General features: G+C 39.1%; 1 protein-coding gene across 5 annotated transcripts in view; it reads left to right on the plus strand.

The window, feature by feature from the left end:
- Positions 1-22,465, plus strand: part of APP (amyloid beta precursor protein) — a gene marked incomplete at both ends in the record, with an annotated part of 202,543 nt that overhangs the window by 70,329 nt on the left and 109,749 nt on the right. For all 5 annotated transcript variants that reach the window (XM_079537866.1, XM_079537867.1, XM_079537868.1 and 2 more), the window contains one exon: positions 426-555. In XM_079537866.1, coding sequence (XP_079393992.1) covers positions 426-555 — 130 coding nt within the window. The remainder of the gene's footprint in view (positions 1-425; positions 556-22,465) is intronic.

Genomic DNA, 22,465 nt, shown 5'->3' on the forward strand with positions numbered 1-22,465 from the left:
TGTTTGTCAAAATAATTATGAGAAACATAAAGAGCATGCTATTAATATATGTTAATATATATTGGTCCTAATCTCTGTATGAAGTTTTACAAGGACTGTGATATCCTGGACTTGAAGGAGACGGTATTTTAGAAACTTACTGAGATAATTTTTAGCTAAAGGAAGTAGCCAAGTTATATTTTGACAGCCAGCTGCTACTACCATTGTGTTCTGAGCTGGCATGTTTTTTAGTGATGAATAAATGCACCAACTTTTCAGGTAAGTGTCTATACTCATACTATGAAGTAAATCAAAATATACAGCAGAAGAGGGAGAAGTTAGGAAATGGAGTGTGGTGCTAGAATATGCATTTTACCTGTTCTGTGACCCAGAGTGCATATTTGTGGTAACATTTTTCAATTCCTTTTTTATATTTTTAATGTTAGGTTTACCCTGAATTGCAAATTACCAATGTTGTCGAAGCCAACCAGCCGGTTACAATCCAGAATTGGTGCAAGAGAGGGTGGAAGCAATGCAATGGACACCCACATATTGTGGTTCCCTACAGGTGTTTGGGTGAGTGGTGGTCTTTTTCATGCTTTTTGATGTTTCTATCTCTTCATGAGAGTCTACAAAACTATTTTTTTAATCTCTCTATATTGCTGTATTTTCTGAGGAGGGTTTTGTCTTTTGTCGAGTCCTTTGAAGCTACCTTAAACAGAGAGAAAATCTTCTTGTTCTTCCTGATTCTGTTTTCATGAGTGACTGCAAACCAGGCTTCTGCTTACTCCCCAGAATTTGTCACTATAATCTCTCCTTTTCTCCCACATAGACAAGTCTTTGTTTATAAGCTATCCATCTCTTCCCTGTATATATACTGCTGTCTTCTATTTGAAAGCCAAAAGGACTATGAAATCCTGTTTCTTTTCTGCAGCTTTTTTTTTTTTTTTTAAGCAATAACTTGCTTTTTTCTCCTGACTCCTAGGTGGATGGAAGTTCATTTCTTTGTTGTTTGGGGGTTTTGTTTTGTTTTTTTGGTACATGTGTTAACTTTTGTTAGCTTCCTATCAGCATTCAGAAACTGAAAATCACATTGATTTGGTGTTTTCATTAATATTCTTATCACATCTTTCTCTTGAAATTGTTCCACATGCTGTTTGAATTTGCTGCTTTTACCAGTGTTGTTTGTATCATGTCATGGATTTGGCTGCATAGAGTTCAAAGTTGGAGTTTCTGTCCTGTTATACTGGGGCAGTTAAAATCACTTTCTAGGAAGCATCTCAGACTAGTTATTCCATGAAATGAATAATGAACGAAAGAAAATACAGAAAATATGCCATCTTTCTAGAATTCTTGTTCATTTGTTAGGCTAGCTCAGACAAGTAGCACCCTGTGCCTGATACAGAGAGGGTTAATGTGCCAACTTAATTACACCAGAACTGCAAGGTGACAGATAGACACACGACTGCTAAGAAGGCAAAACAACAGATGTGAAAAATAGGTACTGAGAAGTATGAGGGAAAAAATGATTCAGTAAAGTTTCTAGGTCTGATGTTTGATTTTATAAACATGAAACATGTGTTTCTTGATCCACAGTGTATAAGTATGTACTTGTTGATGCTACTGCAGATAAGAATGACAAGACTATTCTAAGCGTTGGCATTCAAGGGGTACCCAAATTCAAGATGTTTTCTTGCAGGGATAGATCTTCCTCTACCAAAAAATTCAATTGTATGAAGGAACCTGCCACTTTCTGAGTGTTTTCCAAACCTTTGCATGTATTATGTCGATTACTCTTACATCAAATTTTTTAATGTTAGATGTTTAAAAGGTCATCTTCCCATTTGTTGCTGTGTTTTCTTTAGTAGTCCATAGTCAAGATAAGGATTAGCATGTAGAGCAAGTAAACTTTTAGAGAAAGATAATTGTTGGGCTGAACTGCAGTCTCACCTGGCTTCAGCGTTACCTATTTGATCAAATTTCATGTGAATCTATTCGAACATTAAATTGCAGAATGTAATATAATGATGTTACAGAGGTGATGAAAGAACATACTAGAGGATGTGTGAAGTCTAATTTTTATTATTTATTGTATTGTAATCATAACTAAAGCTCTGAGTTATTTTCAGGGAAGTATTAGGCTGAGGACTCTGCATATTGATGTGAATTTGGTCAGAGCCCTGGAGAACTTACAACTTAATTTAAGATAAAAGACAATGTCATCACAAGAGCAAATGAATATAAATTGACCATGAATAAATTTAATCTGGAAATTACAGGGAAGTTTCTGCAAGGGCAAGGAGCTCTAGTAGTTTCTCGGTAAAAGGAATAGGAGTAAGAAGCCTAGTAATTTAGAAGGAAGTTCATAAATTTATGAACAGCATTATGAGCAGTTGCCTCCAGGTGTGATGAACTGGTCTTGGACTTTTAAGATACTTTTCTTGTGCTGCTGTTTTGAAATGAAAATTTATCAAGAGTTAAATGTCTGCAATCTTAGGTAGCAAGTGAGACTTTCCTTGCTGAAGGCAAGAATTTTAAAAGCATTTAGGTAGCTCATTTCCAATAATACTTTGCTCTTTAACTTTTATTCTACGTTTAAAAAACATATATGCTGTTTTTTGCCAGATTTCTTTGTAACCGAAGTTCACGCAGTTGTGTTTACCTGCATTATGGATGTTTGAAATCCTTCCCCTATCATACTCTTTGCTGTCTGACTGATAGAAACAAAATCCTGAGCTGAGGCTGATGTTTGTGGGAGTAGTATGGGAAGAGTGGCCACATTGCTATATCCACTGGAGGAATGGTTGCCAGTATCTGTTATTTCTCCATCAATGCTCTGGTTGTTATCTGCGGTCCCTCAAGGGGTAAAACAAGTTTGTCTTTCATGCAATAAAAGCGCATTAGAGGGAAAGTCCTTTCCTGTTGGCTCATTGCCCTCATGGTGGTAAAGCTAATGGTATGATGAACAGGCCCTGTGAAGAGAGCACGAATCTCGAAGGGGAAGGAAAACAAAGTGTAATTTTTTAATTACTGAATAATGCAGTTTGAGTAAGTATTACACTGCTTGTCATAATGCCTCTTCAATATTAAATATATATATATAGTTTTAAAAACATTGAAATAATAATATTGAAATAATATGTAAATATATTTATATGTTTAAAGTTTGATCTTATTATCTCTTTATATGTATGTTTGCTACCCTTGATATGGTTGGTAGTGGACAACTTCAGAAGTAAGGCTCTGTCTGTAACCTTTCTGCAGTAATCTTAGTACAAGGAGACCTTTGATGTAAACAACAATCAACTAATAAGAAATAAAATGCCATAAAAAAGCTTGCCAATGAACAACTGATGGCAGAGTTGCATAAGCGTAATTTCCTGTTTTGTTTTTTCCCTCCCTCGAGACTTAATGGTAAACTTTATTAAAACTTTTTAAAAGTTCTTTATCAATAACCATTTTCTAGCATTAAAAATACTATATTGATGTGAAAATCACCTTTAGAATCTTCAGTCAGTTTATCATTTCTCCATCTTGATATTTGTTTTCCATAAACGGTTAGAAAGACTGAGTGACAGAAATATGTCTGCTTTCAGGCCAGAGCATCTTCATTATCAGTCTGCATTCTGATCTTCAGTCTTGTGAGGTGTGTAGTGCATGTATCACTGCGGCACTTGACTGCTCTATTAGCTTTTCTTTTCAAGACTCTTCTGTGGTAATGTAGCAGTTTGTAGCAATACAGTTTTGTAATATTGGTAAGATTTATTAGATTGCACAGGTTCATATTTCCTTTTCTTGAGCGGATGCAGCTAAAGGATGCAGACAGTAATTAAAGGAGGCAAAATGACAGCCTCTGACTTGAATGAGCCATGTGCTTCTGCAGTGACTACAAATGTTCTAATTGAACCAAAGAAGAAAAGCAGTATCTCTTATTTATTTTCAAGATGAGATTTTGTGCTGTTGTGCAGGGCTTGACAATATTCTTAAAACTACAAGCTTTGGGAAAGTGTTCTCATGCAATAAATTTCATTCATGGTGTCTCTCTTGCATGCTTCCAGGGACATGGGCTACTGTACAATGTCAGTTCAATGAGGAGAAAAGGAAATTGTTGATTGAATTCAAGTTAACTCTGTGAACATACTAAAGGCATTTGGCGCAACGGTGTTTTTATTTTTATCTTCATGTTTTTAGAAAATGACATCTTCAGGTGTGCTTATTATAGCTTGAAGCTGTTACCCACCTTATGACAGAAATAGGAATCTATTTAGGTTGCTCTTCCTCTTTTTCTTTCTTTTTTTTTTTTTCTGTCTTGACAGCAGTCTGACACAATTCAAAAGAGATTTTTTAATTACAGAGTTTAAAGGGTTACATTGTACAATTTGAAGGAGAAATAAGATGGTTGGCATAATCACAAATGTGTGTTCAGGCAAAGATGGTGAGCAGTGAAACTAGCAGGCTGTGGAGTTAAAGATCTGCAGTGTTTTTTGGCACTGTCTGCGACTGTGCGTGCTGGCATCTCCAAACCTGCAGCATGCAGAAAGCAGGCAAAGTCCATGTGCTCCAAAATGGTGACATAAGCTTACTGCGGGGTTTCAGCAAGTGGTGCCAATAAGCCCATGATTACCACTTTGTTTTTTAAACTGTTCTAGAAAGATACCCTGGCTATGATTTTGGCCTCATTAAAAGTAGAAGCAGCAGGAAGGCAGGACTCGTGCATGGGGACAGCGTAGATGAGCAGTTCTGGTTTGTTTTCTCTTCACATCTCCTGTGAGAAAAAGCAGCTGGTGAATCTGTGTAACATGGGCTGTGAAATGAGGTAATTCACTCCATTTTCCAGGCTTGCTGCAGGAACAGTCATCCTTGTCCCAGCGGTGCCATTCTTTTAAAACCTTGGATAAATGTATGGCTACGCTTTCCTGAATAGATGGCATTTCATTAACTATTGGTGAAATATACCCTAGCCTATCTGCTCATTATATGCACCATAGCCTTGGGGAGAAAGGAGAAGCTAAATTACATAGATGTTTGTGGATATCCACCAGTGATGTGGGGTGAAGGGGAATTACCAGGGCTTTGATTAACTGTCCTGTGTAAAATGCTTGTGTGTTCATGTGTGACTGTTTTGTTGTTCCTTTAAGGTATGCTGTTAAGTGCTGTATGTTTAGGCAGCTCTTGAAGAAGGATCCCGGTGTACTGAAATGTCATTAAGTATGTAGTCTCTCTCAGTCAAACTTTGATTACTTACAATTCGTAAACAAATGGATCAGGTGATACAATCAGTATATTTTGCTGTTTGGTTATGCAGTGAAATGTTGACTTCAGTTTCCGGTTTTAACAAAAGCATCTTTGAAAATATGTATTACTTTGTCGTGCTTTATTACTCTCACAGCTTGTAAAGTTAACCACTCGTTGATATCAGACAAAAAGCATGCACAGGATTTGATGCACGTGCCTAGCCAGTTATATCAGAGTGAACACTAGGGTTATGCCTGGAATTAATAATTGAAATAAATATATATGTAGTTAACAGTGCAACTTGTTCTGGTCCATGTGGTATTTCGCTTGTGGTTTTAACAGTGGGATTTGTTCATTAAAGCATGTGAAATGCCTGTTTTCCACTGCTGCCTGGCAGTACTGGCAATTCTTTTCTCTCAGCCCACTGCATAGCTCACCTATTTCCAGCTGTGATGGCAAGCTGTTTTTCCAGACACTTAGGAAGAGCTCTCCACTGCCTTCTCCATGGAGTAACTAATCAGCAGAATGACATTAATTGCCTGTCCCTGTGTCCCGCCTCTAGCTTGCCTCAGTCTCCATTCAGCCATGGGAGTCATGCAGACAAGCCTTGTGTTGCACACTCTTATCCTAAAATACAAGATGTGCTTATTTTCAGCCTACGCAACTGCCTCACGTCTAGATTTTCTGACAGCACTAGCTGACAGGAGGGAGAAGATCTCGAAGACTGACAGTCTGAATTGGTTAATGAGACCATGGGCAGATAAATCTGTAGTGAAACGGGAGGCACATCTACACATTGCAGTGCTGCTGAGAGAAATCCTGTAATCTCTCTTCTTTGCTCCATAGTGGACAATACTCCTTCTGCCAGTGGTGCTTTTGACACGATGCTGGTGGGCAGGAGAGCCCTGCCTGTGCAGGCTGGGCACATGATCTGAGGAACAGCGAGACCTGTGAGCATGCAGCCTTTCCTGCTGCAGTGCAGCAATAGCTCAGTCTGCCTCGCCTAGCCCTGTGCAGGCCCAAAGCCACACTTGGCTGGCATGCTGGAGCCCCTTGGCGTTATGCCAGCAGAAAGAATCTTCTGTTGCCATGCTCTTGATGCTCAGCTAATTGCAGCAAAATATGGGGACTCAATTCATCAAGTGTCTTCCTGAATGCCCTGCTCTGCAATGGTGTAATTAAGAGCATGGCCTGACATGCTTTATTGAATAGAAATGGTTTTCCATATATACCTGAACTCAATTGACCTGAATTTTATGGTCAGCTGCTGTAGTAAGAAGGTGGCTGCTAAGCATCAGCTGGCTTTACTGGCCATTTTCACAAACGACAACAAGTTTATCTTTTCATAGCGATTCTCAGCAGCTGCATCATCTCCTGGTTTATTGTAGTGCCTTTCCAAGCTTTTTATTCATGGAGCAGGACTGTATAGACCACTAATGTGGTACTGGCATGCTTCAGGGACAAAGCACCATTCACTAGAGGAAGGGATGGGGAGTGGGCAGAGAAATCCTGAATGCAATCTCTCATCAGGCAAGTGAGATCTTCCTCAGCCAGTAACAGCGCCTGCACTTGTGCCAAGCGTTGATTCAGCTGCTTCTTAGCCAAGTTTGAGCTGGAGATGATGAAACGTTGAAGTGAAGAGATGAAGCAAAATTAGCCTGCTGTCAGAGACCAGAGAGCACCTTTACATATAATTAAATGTAAAGTATCTTACTTTTGTACAGCGTTAGACCAGGAGTAAGTCTGAGTTCTTCTATTTCTGTGCATTTTTAGGGTGTACGCAGGTTTTACTTCCTTAGTAACTGGAGTACATTTTAATTAGAAATGGATTTGTGGAATAAGTCAAAATGGAAAATCTTTTCTAATGTTGTGAACGTAACAGATCTACAAATCTACTCCTGAAGCAGCAACAATAAATTCCTTTTAAATAAGTGTGGTAAGCAAATGCTTCATTTATCACTTGAAAATGTGATAGGGAAACCAGAGCAGGCAGTGTATACACCTGAACAGCAGCTCACAGGAAGCAGTCACTGATTTGCAACGGTCTTGTTAATAGCCAAATATTAAAGAAAGCAGTAAAAATTGTAGTTTTTTTTTTTAAAAAAAAAAGTTTAAAAAGCCCAGGCTGTTTTGAGTTGTGTAAGAGCTTGAGAAGGTAAATTAAGTTTTCTTCTTGAATGACCAATCCTAGCTGGACCAAGTTTCTGTCTCTTCTGACTCTGGGCTATGTGAATGTCAGACATTCCTCTTTTATCCTCAGTGCTTTATGTAAAATGAGCTTACCGCAAAAGGTGTTTCTGAGAGCTTTGCTATGGTTAAAATGTTAATGTCAGTGTCATGTGGTCAAATGTCAAAAACTGGAAAATGGAAAGCTAATCCATGAGCTTCATAAGCTCCATGAGCTTATGCTGACCAGTCTGGGACTGTACCAGTGCTCAGCCACTGCTGTAATCCTGATGCGCTGCATGGTGTTTTGTTTCTGCATCCTGTTCAGTCATGATGCAGCCTTCTCCCTTGCTTGCTGTTCAAATCCTGCCTAAAGACAAAAATCAGTTACTTCTCTGAAGTTCCTCTAATCTTAAATGGGCACCTTGGAGACAATTCTAATATCCTAGAGGTCATGAGGTAAGGACTGTTAGCCCTATTATATAGGTGGAAGGCTGAAGAAGGGTTGGATGATGCTTCAAAAGGGTTGGATGAAGCTTCAAAATTAAAATTATCAGTTACCAGTTGGCTTCAAATTATAAAAGCCTTGAAACAGTGTGCACGTATGTCTAACTATACGTGCAACAGTTATTCATGAAGTGTACACGTCTTTGATTTTAAGTGTGCATTCACACATTTGCAACCCATGAACAATGTGTGAAGCCACTGCGGAAGTTTCATACCTTGTACACTGTACACACCCAGCTTCAAAACGGGAACTTTACATCTGAGGATCTTTGTGCTGCCACAGAGATGATTCATTCTTTTTTGGGTGTTTCTTCCAAAATAAAGTACTTAATTTTGCCATGGGAGAATTCTGCTAATTAAAATGTGTTGTTTGCCTGGTCAGGAAGGAAAGATAGGGAGGGGGAGAGAAAGGAAATGTACATCCTGTCACGTGTCGTTAAATTGATTTACATATGGAGCATCTTCCCACAGATTTCTGCTCTTCCTAAATATGTTCTGTTCTCAGGGGGATTGAGTGTTGCTAGCAGATTTGATGCAGTTAATGACTGCAAAGGAGGGGTCAGTGATGGGAGTCACTGGATATTTCTAAAATCTTCTAAGGAAGATGATAAAAAGTGGATTTTATCACTTTACTGGGGAGAGGCAGGGCACAGACACCTTGGGATATTGGCTTGCCACTGAGTATGAGATTGAGGAAGAGGCACTTCCATTTATTTGAAGGAGTAGATAGGCCAATAGATAGTGTGTCTACTTTGGTTTTTCAAAAGAAATTTAACAAGGTCCATTACCAGAAGCTATTAAAGAAATTAATCTACCATGGAATAGAAGAGAAAACTATTATATGGCTAAATAAGGAAGCAAAAAAAAGCTAGGAATTAATGGTCCGTCCTCAAGGTGGAGAAAGGTCAATAGCAGAATCTCAAAGAGATCAGATCTTATGCTTGAGACATGCAGAGTATTTGTGGGTGATTTTGAAAAGGTGGTAAATTATGTGGTGACCCATCTGCTAATGTTACAAAGCTATTTAGGGTATAATTAATAAAGGCAAACTATGAAGAATTTCAGGTGGTTCTCTGATATTGATTCACTGGAGCTAGACTGGCAGGAGAAAATCCGTGCAATAAAGACAGTGTACATGGGGGAAGCGTAAAATAAATTAATCTTATTTTAGTAGATATGGTGATACTTTGAGTAGCCCCTAACCACTCTAGAGACTTCAAGTATTAATAGCTCTGTGAAAACACTGGTTCTTTAGTGTCATAAAAACCCAACAACGTAGTGTTAGAGATTATTAGGAAAAGGGTTGGGAGTAATCATAGAATATAACTGTGCTACTGTGTCAACTGTGGGCTTATCTGGGCTTACCGACCCCTGGGGAACACCGCTTGTGACTGGTCACCGGCTGGATTTAACTCCATTCCCCACTGCTCTCTGGGACTGGACCTCCAGCCAGTTCTTTATCCAGCAGTGTGCGCCGGTCCGTGCCGTGGGCTGCCATTCTCCAGGAGAATACTGAAGCTATCCTTTGAGAATATGAGCAGCCTTTCAACAACTGCTTTTACTGTACTTGAGTTGCATGTTATGGCCATTTTGTTGTTTTCCATTGCTTCCAACAGTATCACTGTGCACATCTAACTTAGAGCTGGCTTTCTGTTTAAGCTCTGTTGCTTTGAATTTAAGTTCTGAAGTAATTTCTAGACGCGGTACTTTTTTTATCACAGCACTAGCACCAAGAAATCAGAATTAGATTTTCTGTAAAGTGTAGATTGCTTGAAGAACGCAGGAAAATGTTTCATAATTTACTATATTATAACCTACAGTATTTGTTTTTTGTTTGGTGAAAGTTTGTTTCTAAGAGTTCATCTGTAACCTTAGAAAGAATTAGTAAAATGACTTTAAGTGCTGTAAAGAACTTGGTTAATTTTCAGTGAAGTATTTCTCATAAAGGACGCTTTGCCCTTCAGGCAAAAAGGGCTGATAAAGCTAGATGTGACAGCACAGCATCTTGGCACTTAGCTGCTCTGAAAGGAATAAGTCCTCCATCATTGGCAGGGAAAGGCATGGCAGCATTATGGGGCTGTGCACTGAGTGCTGGAAGTCGCTCAGGCCTATCACACATTACTTCATCATATCACATTGCTGAGAGCCTCAAGACAAGAGAAGATATATGTTGTGCTGGCCAAGTTCATGCCCAGCCTTGTCCTCATGAAGTAGCCTGCTGGGATTCAGAGGCAGCAGGGCTTGTTGCTGTTCTTTGACTGCGTCCCTAGGGTAAATGTTACAGCACTTCACAGTTGTGTAAATATCCAAAATCTGTGCAAGATGAACATGCTGACATTTGAAGGTCAAACATGCTTCAACACTTCTAGTCCCTTAGCTGCAATTGCAAGCATCTTTGTCATGTGAGCAAGAATTCCCTTCGGGTTCTTTACTCTTTCACATGAAAACTTGTACTAATAGTCAGTGATTACAAAATAAGATACTGTGACAGGAGACATTTTGTATTCAAATGTAGCTTGTTATTTTCATGTAGAAAATGTCTGCAATGGGAAACGTGAAATCTTGTTTCTTTTGAAACTTTTCAAATTTGAGCACAAGTTTTGTTCACTAAGAGTTGAGCAGACTCAAGCAAACAGCCCTCCATCCTGCCACTCTTCCAAAAAAAGCTGAAAAGTAGTATCTTTTTTTTGAAGGAAACTTTTTGAGTCTGTGTGAGATGCTTATGCTTACTGACCTTGTTTACAGGTGGATGGCTGACAGAGGAACTGAAAGGCTCAGTCTTCACTGAGATTTCCCTTGATAATACACCCCGTCTTTTTTGCTTTCACTGTTTGCTGCTGTGCCTTGAAACCCTATAGCAGGTGTCCAGTCCCCTTCCAGCAGACCCAGGATATGTTATGCTGAGTTACAAGCCCCTTCTTTCTTGCACTCCTGTGTGAGTCAGAGGAACTGGCTGATCCAGAGCTACTATGTTGGCCCTTAGAGGCTATGGAGCCACCAATGAGGTAGTTTTATATATTTATTCTCTGCAAGGAGACTTTCATTGGTTTTATTTGAAAGGAACGGTACAATGATTTTCCATCTTTGTGCCTTCCTTGGGTTAATTGAGAAGAAACATGCCTATTGTAAGCAAAGTGGTGGAATGTGGAATCTGGCTGTAGCAATGACCAGCATGGTCCTAAATTTTCTAAACTCCATTTACTTATACATAGATTATACCAGCATAATGCTTAGTAATACCAGCAGCCTACATGATAACAAAATAAAAGTAAATAGTTTTAATACTTAATTAGCTTGAGGAATTGCTACTGATTTCAGTGATTGCAGTATAGTCTTTCCTTCTAAGTGTTTTCATCAGTATTAACAAATGTATGAGTAGTTCCCTATTTAGCTTTTGCTGTGGATCTAAACTTTATTCAGAAATTTTGAGCTTTGCTTCTGACCTCCAGGTTGATAAATAATGGGATTTTTCAATATGTTCAGAATCAAATGGAAAATTTTCATGATGATCACTATGGCAACATAAAGGGGACTTTAATTCCATTTGAATATGTGAACCCGAGGCTAATACAAAGTACTTTGATTTTATTAGAATGTATGAATATCTTTAAAAAAGAAAAGTCCTAGTTTTTCCTCTTAACCTGCTGTTAAGTTTTGTTTCGCTTTTTTCCCACTCAAGATTTTTTTTAAAATGTACTTCTTTTTTTTTTTTTTTTTTTTTTTTTTTTAAGGTAGGAGTTGTTGTTTAGTTCTATACTTAAGCTGATGCACTTAACCTCCAGGCTGGATGGGCCTTTGAGCAGCGTGGTCTTGTGGGAGATGTCCGTGCATAAAGCAGGGGGGTTGGAGCTAGGTGATATTAAAGGTCCCTTCCAACCCAAACCATTCTGTGATTCTAACTTGACAATTAAAAATGCTTCCTAGTTGTTCAGTTCGACATACTGAAAGGCTGCAAAAACCTGTGCTAGGGATAATGAATGAGGATCATGATTATTGGAAATGATTTACTTTGTACGGTAAGATCTTTGATCTTTTACTCTCGTTGGCTTTGTTGGAAAGTTCTTGATGGGTAAAATATTTCAATTACCCTACTTTTTTATTAGATCATTGCAGTTAGGTCAGAAAATAGAATCATAACAACTTGATATCAAAGTTAATTTTGGTAACACAAATTAATTTTGGCTCTGTAGTAATACCAGCTTCTACTTCTTTCAGCAGAAGGTGCTCTGGCGAATACATAAGGAAAGTCTACTTCTTAGGAAGTTTGATCCTGCATGGCTTGAAGGAGTCTGCTTTTCATTTTAGCTTTTCTGTTTGCTGTACTTCATTGAATTGGTTTGTATATGATGTGTTTTAATTAAAGTTAAGCCTAAGACACATTTTCTGAGTATCTGTTATTCTCAAGCTATCCTTTTCCCCTCTTGTGTGTTCTTAATGTGTTATAAGATTAATGAATATTTAAGATTGGGCATACCATGGTGGTATTTTTTAAATGTAATTTCCTTTTTTTTTTTTTTTTTTTAAGAACAGCCTTCAGGAAGGCTTTCTTTGAGTGAAATCCCCTCTAAGTTTTGCAGGCAACCTCAAATTCTGCTCCCTGTATGCCAGGAAATTTTTATTACATCTGTTTCGTAACCTGACCAAGTTTGAATTGAATCGTGCATTTTTACTTCAGTCTGGGAAGAAATGAAAGATTTGGGGCAGGGTTTCCATTTTACAGTGTCTGCAGTACCAGAGTGGTGCCAGCAGCCATCTCAGGATGCTTTTCTAGAGCAGAGATGGAAGCGAGCATTCAGAGTTTGATGGATGTAGATTGGTCTTTCTACTGCCTGTCCACCAACCTCCCTCTTGAAGCTTGTTCCTGTTAACCCAAGAATGGCAGCCAAACATCTTGAAATACAAGCCAAGCTAATTATCTAAATGAACCCCAAGTTGCCTTTCAGTAGAAGGTATTTAAAAACTCAAGTCCCTGATCTTGCTGATAGTATGGTTATAGGTGTGATAACAGTGAGGGCAGGCTGGGGAAGGGCAGGGGCCTGTCTTATTGAGAGAAACATTGACCTGGGTTGGCCTAAGTCAATCTGAATTGCATTATTCCCAGTTTTTTGAAAATATAAGGTTCCTGTGCTCATCATTTAGCTACTCAGAATATTTTTTGTTAATTACTGTGTATTTTATATTTTTAAAAATTGAGGGAACTTGGAAAATAAAAGATGTAGCATGTATATCACTGCCATATTACTGCTGTAGAGCATTGAAGTGAAGTGATAAATCTTTTGTAGCTTTTTTCCTATTTCAGGCTGGGGGAGAGTTAGATCAAACTTCATTTTAGTTAGTGTGGACTTCCCCTCTGCCTGGCCATTTGCTCTGTTCTTTAAGTCAAAAACATCCTGATACGATTTTTTTCTTTTCTGTTTTGTTCTGTTAGTGTGGAAAATGAGATGTTTAGATTAAAGCCTGATTTAATCTTAATCTAATAGTTTTTCTGTAGCCCACCCAGACCTTTTTGGTACTTCACTTGTTCCCATTTATTAGCTAACAAATATCTCTCAAGTTGATTTGGCATATTATAAAAGAGTAATACTGAAGTCTCTCACACCTCTCCTTTATGTTAAGCTTTGTAAAATTATAGGCAGTTCTAAAGTTTCATTTCAATTTTCAGTTATGTAACTGCCCTCATAATTTACAATGTGTCTCCTATGTCAAGGTAGCTTTAAAGTTCTAATAAAAATGCAATATGTAATTTTAACTTAAACTCTAATGCCATTTGTATTATGTACGAACAATTGGCTGCATGTAGTTCCTGTTATCTGGTCTGTTACAACAGAATCAATTTAGAACGTTTTTATTCACATTATCAGATGTAAAGCTCTTAAGAAAAATGTATTCTAAAATAGTAGGAGCTCTGCTGAGGCCAGCTAATTGAGATAAGGGAATTGGAGAAGAGGGAGAATGCCTTTCTGAGCCTCACAAATGCTTTGAGAAGCCTCCTCTTTCCCTTTGTCCTCCTACCCCCATCTACAGAGAATTCCAAGTTCTCTGAGGTTTCTTGTTGCCCTGAAATTCTGCAGTTGTCAACATGAAAGAGTGTGAGTGGTGTCTTTGCTGTGTTGTCTTGGTCTGTATGTCACACCAGGTAATGCAGACTAACTCATGCCCAGGCAGTCCTCTTTCATCTGTAGGTGATTTTTGGAATGCTGATGCTTGCAGCTGCCTCCTGTTTTTAATTCTTTTTTTCTACTTCCTTTTTTTTCCTTCTTCCCCCCTCCTTCTCTCCCCCCTCCCCCCCCCTCCTTTTTTTTTTTTTTTTTTTTTTTTTTTTTTTTTTTTTTTTTTTTTTTAACGCAGAATTTGCCATTATTCCCGCAAGATTGTGTTTATCACATGATTAGAATAGCTGGAGATTGAATGGGGGTAAAATAGCACCTTTGGGCAAAAATCTCTTGAAGAACTCATTGGAGTTGCTTTAAGCAGTTCTTCAGAAAATGAGTTTTGCCAACTGAGAGTCAAAGTGCTTGTTTTACTAAATTGAGATGTCAGTTCACTTTACCCTTTTCTCTGATGTAGGAGGTTCCAATTTTTGAAGAAGAATAACCATGTGTGGTGTAAGAAGTGCTCGAGCACAGTCACTATCCCAGCAGACCTCTGGGAGGGGCTTGCTGTGAACATCTTTTGCACTTTTGTGGCTTTCAAAATCTGATTCTGATTACCTTCAAAGGAGTCCCCTTCCTGGTATCATGTGTAATTACATCCAAATAGAATATGGGTTCTTCTGAGTTTCACATATGAAACAGTTTGACCAGCTTACTGTTCCCTTTTTGTGGGAACTTGTAAGAAGTGTTTCAGTTCAGTGTGGTGCCTTTTTCTGTCAAATGTACAAGATATAAAATATTCTGCTTTTGATTTCATTAATGTCACTCTTGTGTTGTCTTATGTTGGACAGATTCATTTCCTTTAAACTTTTTTCAGTGTTGATGCTAGACACTTGGAGAGGAATCTACGGAGCGTTTAATTTATAAGCTTTTATTAACCTTTTCAGTTGCATTGCAAAATGTTCCATCCCTGTGGTTCTTCTTGATTTATTCAATCTAATTTGGTCATCCTTGCTGTAGGTCTATAATATGATGTATTTACTGTTCTTGTTCAGTTTATTGTCTTCCTTCTGGTTATTCATCTTACTTTAAAATCCATTTACTCCATTCACTCTCTCAAATTTTTGACCAGATAAAAGACATTTGAATAAAACAATCAATGTTCTGATAGCGTGGACTAGGCTTAGACACTAGGCAGCATTTCTGAGCCTAAAGTCTGTGCAAATAACAATTGTTCTTTTAACATATTGCCTTCAGTATTTGCATGTAATTTACAGTTTAGCGTAGTCCTTGGGGTAAGGATTCTGATCTTAATGGAAGATGATCTTGCATGCTAATCCTGACTTGATTTCTATCCACAATGACTCATTTGTACAAGAGAGAGAAAATCAGACAAGTTTGAATTGATCAGTTACTAAAATACCACTACCTTATGCCAGCACTTGTTTATTGTTGCTGTGTTCAGTGAGTTTAATTCTTGTAAATGAAGAGTGAAGAGGAACGCTTTTTGTCCTAAAGTAGAGTGGGCTTTTTCTTTTTTTTTAATAAGCAGTAATATTTACATAAAATCTTTCACAAAAATTGTTGAATTTTACACAATGCTGCAAGTGTGCTACACTGACTTCTGGGCTATTGTGTGCTCTCACAAGGAGGACTAGAGATATGATGCAGAGCTCTTGCCTGTTAATCAGAGCAGCTCACACTATCAGTAGTTGTGGCAGTCATTACTACCACGTCAGAAACCAAAAATTGCATTTTTTTTGTTTGTTTATTTAAGCTACTTTCTAATATCTGAAGCTGGTGCAGAACTATCTTCCTCGTTTACCAGCAGAAGGTGGTGCAAGAAACTCATTCCGTCCACTTAAGAATGTGATGTTGACAGTTGTGACCATCTTGTTTTGTTTGTCCATGAAGTTGAATCAACCATCACTTACTGCTGTTTGAGATAGATAACAGAAATATAAGCTGTGTTGTTCCCCTTCTGTAATCATACAGAGTATGCCAAGTTTCCTGTGAAATAGGAAAAGCACCACCTTCTCTGTGATACTGTGGTTTGTAATAGCATCAATAAACTCAGACTTCAGGTTGCATGAAGGGTACAGAATAATGACATTTTGAAAGCTAGTGTGATAGGACTGAAGTCAGAGATTTTTTTCAGGTTTGGGTTTTTTGTAGTACAGTATGGGGAAGTGGAGAAGACTTAAGGGATTAATGGAATCATAGGCCAGTCAGACCAGAAAGGACCCCTGGAATTCTTATGTCTTATCTGCTGCACGAGGCAGGGCTTGTATTTTCACCAGATTACTCAGGGCTTTGCCTGGCCTGGTTTTGAACACATCCAAAGACAAAAGATTCTACAGACTTTCTTGGCTGTTAGTACTGTTGTGGCTGGGATGGAGTTAATTTTCTTCATAATATCTTCTATGATGCTATGTTTTGGATTTGTGATGCCTTTTTTCTCGTGCTTGTTTTATCTCCGTGACTTTTTTCCCTCTATATCCAGTAAGAACTGTCTTTTCATGCAGTGCACCACTGCAAAACAGCTAGTTCTGTTGGCTTGATGATGTCCCCATTGGTATGAGTGGGCAGGTACTAATTCACCTGAAGTTATGAGAGCAGGACTCTGCACTGAGTAAGTCCTGCTTCTTCAGCCTCTCCTTGCAGGCAAAGGTGTCCCCAACCCACCTCTGTCTATCTTAGTGACCACCTACTGAACTCAATCCCGTTCATCAGTATCTTTCTTGTACTGCAGTGCCCCAAACTGTACACAATATTCTAGATACAGTCTAGTGAGTGCCAACTAGTAAGAGTGAATCAGCTCTCTCAGTCTATTTTCAACTTCTCGCAGCCTAAAACACTGTTGGCCGTGTTTGATGTCAGGGCGCACTGTAGGCTTGAGAACATCTTCTTGTTGTTCCGCTAGAGACTTTCTGCAGAGCTGCTCTCCAGTTGGCCACTACCCAACCTGTATCATCACTAGGACTTTTTTGCTTCCCAGAGACAGGGTTAGGCATTTGTCCCTGTTGAGTTTTATGAGGTTTTTGTCAGCTTATTGCTCTAGCCTGTCTAGGTCTCTCTGAGCAGAAGCTCTGCCTGCAAATGTGGTGGCTCTTTCTCCTGGTTTGGAGTCATCTGCAGATTTTAAGGGAGCACATTCTGTCTCCTCCATATCATTAACAGAGACATTAAACAACAATGTAAAAACCCTTACTGCAAGATGAGTAAAGGTTTTGCTCTAGAGCAGAAACACGTTTTGGTGGGTAATCACTGCTGTGCTTATCTGTAAACTTTGCAAAGCCCAAAGGTGGTTTCCTGTTTTCCCAGGGCACTTGTAACACAGTGAAGTCTTTCAACTACAGGCAGTAACAGTTTGAATAGAAGTTTTGTCTCAGCAAAAAGAATATTCAGGGCTCCATGGTTATGGTAACTGATTGCTTAGGCTGTTAATAATCAGCAAAGTATTTCTGCTAAGTTGGTCTTCAGCTGCTGTGTATTCAGTTATTTATTCACTCATCAGATCCTTTGCACAAGAAGATATTACAGAAACAATTGCAGTCTGATTTGATTTTATAGTGATTTCTCTTCTTAGCGAGAGAGAGCAAGTAAAAAGCATGAATTAAATTACTGTTGGAGTAAAAAGAATCTGAATTTTATAATGAAACATTTAGTATGAAGGTGTTTAGGAGGGAAAACAGAAGCAAAACTGAAATATTACTTCAGGAAATATATTCTTATTTGAAATCTGATTTGTTATTGGAATACTGGTGCTTGAAACAGCCTTTGATGACGAAACCTTAAGGCTGTATGTAACACTTAAATTCTTTCCAGCTATGTTTATGGTCATTACTTCTTCTAGGCATCAATGACTGGTGGAGTTTTCTCTAGCTTTGCTGCTAATACCAGATGCTTTACCCAAATTACTAAGGATTGCCCATGAGAAACATCTCGTCACGTAATAAAGCCAAGCATGTTGGGATTACTGGTCCCAGCAGTGCTGAATTGTTTCTCAGTGTCCTGTTTTTGTGCTATCTAACCATTTGATTGGTGTGTTCAGCAAGTCACTAGTATGACTAAGTAATATGTTAGTAAAGTAATTAATCTAATTACCTCTGACTGTATGCTGTTTCCAATTCAGAGCCCATTTTCCAAATAGGTTTTACATAATCAAGTGCGGTGTCACTTCAACCAGAAGGGAGGCACAAAACGTTAAACTGCTTGGAGATTTGCACTTACAGATCTTGCTGCAAAATATGTCTGCTGCCTGCTGTGAGAGAGGGAGCAGAAATGGTAACAAGTGCTTTTAGACTTGTCGTGTGTCTCAGCAGCAGCAGAATATGGTGTTAATGGCTGCAGTGTTAAAATTCATGTATTCAGTAACATTCATAAAGCATAATCTCTTTTGAAATTCAGCCATACTATTGCTTGGAAAAACCTGAGGGCAGCTGGAGGAAAAATAAGGTTCACAAATATGAATTCTTAAGATTTGGAGCGTATCCACTTTTGAGAAATGCAATTAAGTTTTATTTGGTACATTCACTTGCATGTGAGAAAGATCATTAAAATGGATCCTGCTGTATGGATTATTTTTATTAATTAAATCAGGCAGTTTTTATAGTCATTTCTCAAATGATTTTTTGTATGTTTTAAAAGCTGCCAGCTTTTGTTCTTTTTAGATGTTTTTGAAAACTGACTTTGTTATAATCCTACTGAATATGGAGAAGAGTAAGTGTTGTCTTGAATAAGCCTGGCAGTGGGACTACACTGCACTGACTGTTTAACAAATTGAAAACAAGGGCAAATTCTCTTTATTTTTTGTCTTAACTGATGCTGACTGGCTGTTAGCAAACATCAGTGCAGATGGGAAACCCCACTATGGTGCAAGAGGAGGAGGTCCAGCACCAGTGACTAAATGCCTGCTGTAAACAAGCAAGTATTTGAGAACAGTACATGCTGATCGTAAAGAGATGCACCTCCTCAGCTTTTCCTTATCTTTTTTTCCAAGTTGCTGTTGCCAAATGCTTCACCTGAGCATGTGCCTGTCCAGCTCTTCTCACCAATGCGGAGTATGAAAGAGGTGTGGGGTGGTCCCATTGCTGGAGAGCCAGCTGTGTGGCCAGGTGATGTCCAGTACAGATTTGCTGCTTTGTTGCCTGCTGGGGGAACCATGGGCCCTTGATGAGGCTCTGAGAGCTCCCTGTGCAAGCTTGCTGCAAGCAGCTTCTCCCTCTGTGGGGTTTTTTTGGTATTTGCTTGGTGCTTAACCCACACCATGTTCTTGTTACTGAATGTCCCACCTTGTGGTGATAAGAGAACTGTAAAGGAGCTCATCAGAGAAGCCAGAAGGCAGGCGGCAATTAAAATTTTGGGTCTTGAACCAAAAGAAACAATTTCACAAAGCCAACCTAGTAAACAAAAAAGCAAAAAAACAATGACAGCAACAACAAACAACCCTGAAAACAACTGAGATTTTTAAATAAAACAATAATCTGACTCAGGCTTCTTCTTAGTATCCCTGATCATTTTTTCCCTGTTATTAATATCTCAAGATTGGGTGAATGATTGTGGTGTGGAGAGCGTTTAGTCTGTGTACCAGCAATCTTTCTCCACCCTTCATTAAATGAGTTCTTCAGGTGATAGATTTGCTTGGAGCGCTTGCAGTGCTAACAGGTATGATGAGGCCCAGGGCAGCGATCCTGTTTCCTCCTCTTCAGCCTTCCTGGGTTAGCAATCCTTGATAGCATTGTTTCTACAACCCTAGTTAATGGTGTCTAGAAAGGTGTCCCTTTAAGAAGAAAACTGTTTCAACTCATTCCTCAAATGCTTTTAGATTTCCATAGTGTTATACTTTTTATACTTATATTTTACCATAGTGACTCAGTGGGTAATGACTGTGAGGACCAGAGATGTGCTTGGTGGTAGCTTTCAATAGCAGAGTGCTGGGAAAATAAGTGGCTGTGGAGAACCAAAGGGCTTCATGTAAATGGATTTAAGCATTGGATGATGGCGAATTGTTCCATGTATAGTACTGCCACAGAAGGGGGAGTGTGAGCAAAGGATTTCTTACCTTGGTAAGAGAAGCTTTGAAGGCACCAAGTGATGTGGTGCAGTCGACTTGCCTGAGACAGGATGCCTTCCAGAGGGACCTAGACAGGCCCCAGCAGTGGGCCCAGGAGAACCTCATGAGGTTTAACAAATCCAAACACAAGGTCTTGCAACTGGATTGTGCAAGCTGGGGTACATAAGGGTAGGACACAAACCTGCCAAAAAGGACATGTTGGAGTGTCCAGAGCAGGGCTGCAAAATGATTCAAAGGATGGAATCACCCCCCTCAGAGGACAGGCTGAGAGAGCTGTGGCTGCTCTGGAGAAGAGAAGGCTCTAGGGAGATCTGAGGGTGGTCTTTTAGTATCTGAAGGGGAACTGTAAGAAAGAAGGGACAGATTCTTTAGCTGGATTTATTGTGATAGGACAAACTATAAGAGGGGAGATTTAGACTGGATATAAGCAAAAAGTGTTTTACAAGAAAGGTGGTGAGGCAGTGAAACAGGTTGCCTGTAGAGGCATTGGATGCCCTGTCCCTGGAGACACTCAAGGTCAGGCTGGATGGGACTCTGAGCACCTGATGGAGCTGTGGGTATCCCTGTTCGATGCAGAGAAGTTAGATTAGATGACCTTTAAATGTCCCTTCCAATTCAAATCTATGATTCTGTGGTAAGTGTTCCCAAATTCTTGCCGTTTTTTCTGCTGTACCTTTCTGGTAATAGGAGATTTTTTTTTTTTAATTTTTTTTTTTTATTTACCTCCCCTCCTCCCTACCATAGCCTTATCTCCCCCATACTGAAAAGAAAATGTTTCAGATTACCCTTTTTTGTCCACAATAACTTCTGGGGGCAGGGAGCATATGATACGCTTACGTTTTTTTTTATCCCCTGTACTCCCTTTCTGGACAGAGATGGTCAGTGAGTAATAATGTTGCTGTGTTTCTTTCACAGAAACTTGATGTAAAAAGCTGCATAAAGACGGGATGCTTTTCAAACAGAATAACAGCAGGCATCTAAGAGATAGCAGGCATGTAACTGCGTATTCCAGACAATGCTGTGTAAACAACCTGAGCATCCTTTCTTGTGGAGTGTTTTTGTCTTTGCAAGTGCCACTATCTTGTTTTCCCTCCTGTTTTTTCTTTTATTTTGGTTGTGGTACAGGATATTTCAAAACTTTGCTTTTGGTTCTACTTTGGGACTTTATAAAAAGTCTTACTAAATCTTCACAAAATTATCTCATTAAACCTTTCACACTTTAAATCTGTTCCTTAGAGTTTTTCAGTGCTGGTTTGTTTTGTTGGTTTTTTTTTTTCCTTCTATGAATTCTACTGACTGTTTTGTGTAGGTGAAGAGATTTCCAATAAGTTCTTCATTATCCTGTGTTCTTTTTGAGGAGTACTGTTATTTTCTCTGCACTACCGCAGGCAGAAAAATTAAGGAGACTTTTCTAATTTGCCTTAGCTCTCAGCACCTTTCAGCTTTTCATTGCCTTCTATTTTTATTCCACTGCAGAGGATCTGTTTTAGCTAGACAAACTGCTGTCAGCTCAGGATGGGACTTGGAATCCTTTAAAAAATAAATAAATGCGGCAACCACCCACAAGTGGCATCTTTCACTTATAATCTTTTTTACACTGTGAACAGCTGGGCTTCAATCCACAATGCATTCCCCAGTCCTTCAGAGCAATTGACCACATCCTACTATAGATTTGTTGAACGGTACTACTGTGATAATTGAGTAAAAAGTAGAAAGGTGGGACTGATTGTTATGAAGACAGCAGGGAAAACAAATTCTGTTGGGACTACAGAGAGCAGAGGGGAGGGAAACAGAAGCAATTAAGGATGTTGTGGGAGCAGGTGAAAAGATCTTTGCGCAGCATCACAGAGGAGCTGTTTGACTGAGACAGGATGGAGTCGAGTTCTCCAGATTGACATGTGTAGTGTTTTTGTTATTTTTGCAGTTCCCTACGTATTTCTAGGAAATTGAGCAGCATTACAGAACTGTGGGGAAGAGGTTTATATCTGCAACAAGTACTGTCATTTATGGCAGAAACTTTGAAGATGTGATTGCTGCATTGAGGAACTGGAAAAGAGCAACTTGGTCCTGAAATTTCTTGCCTTTCTTGACTGGGCAGCCAGTTTTTGGGATGATTTCTCAGTAAGTCCTAAGTTAGAGGCTGTGTTTTGATTTGTGGTGCAGAGCAAGAAAATTTGTCCTTCTGAGTCACTGGTCCCTAGAGAAAGCAAACCAAAGAGAAAACCCTCCAGATGGCCTTTTGGGGGTGACGTTTGCTGCTGGTCACACTGATAACAAGTTCTGATAGGCTGTTTGGTGGTTTGTTTGTTTTTGAGTTTGTGGGCCATTTAGGGTGTAGGAGTTAGGAGAAGGAATCCCAACATGTGACCTAACCCACAAGGTTGGGTTAGTGGGCACTGGCACAGTTCTG

Source organism: Tetrao urogallus (assembly GCF_951394365.1).
Source record: "Tetrao urogallus genome assembly, chromosome: 1".
Classification (NCBI taxonomy): Eukaryota; Metazoa; Chordata; class Aves; order Galliformes; family Phasianidae; genus Tetrao; species Tetrao urogallus.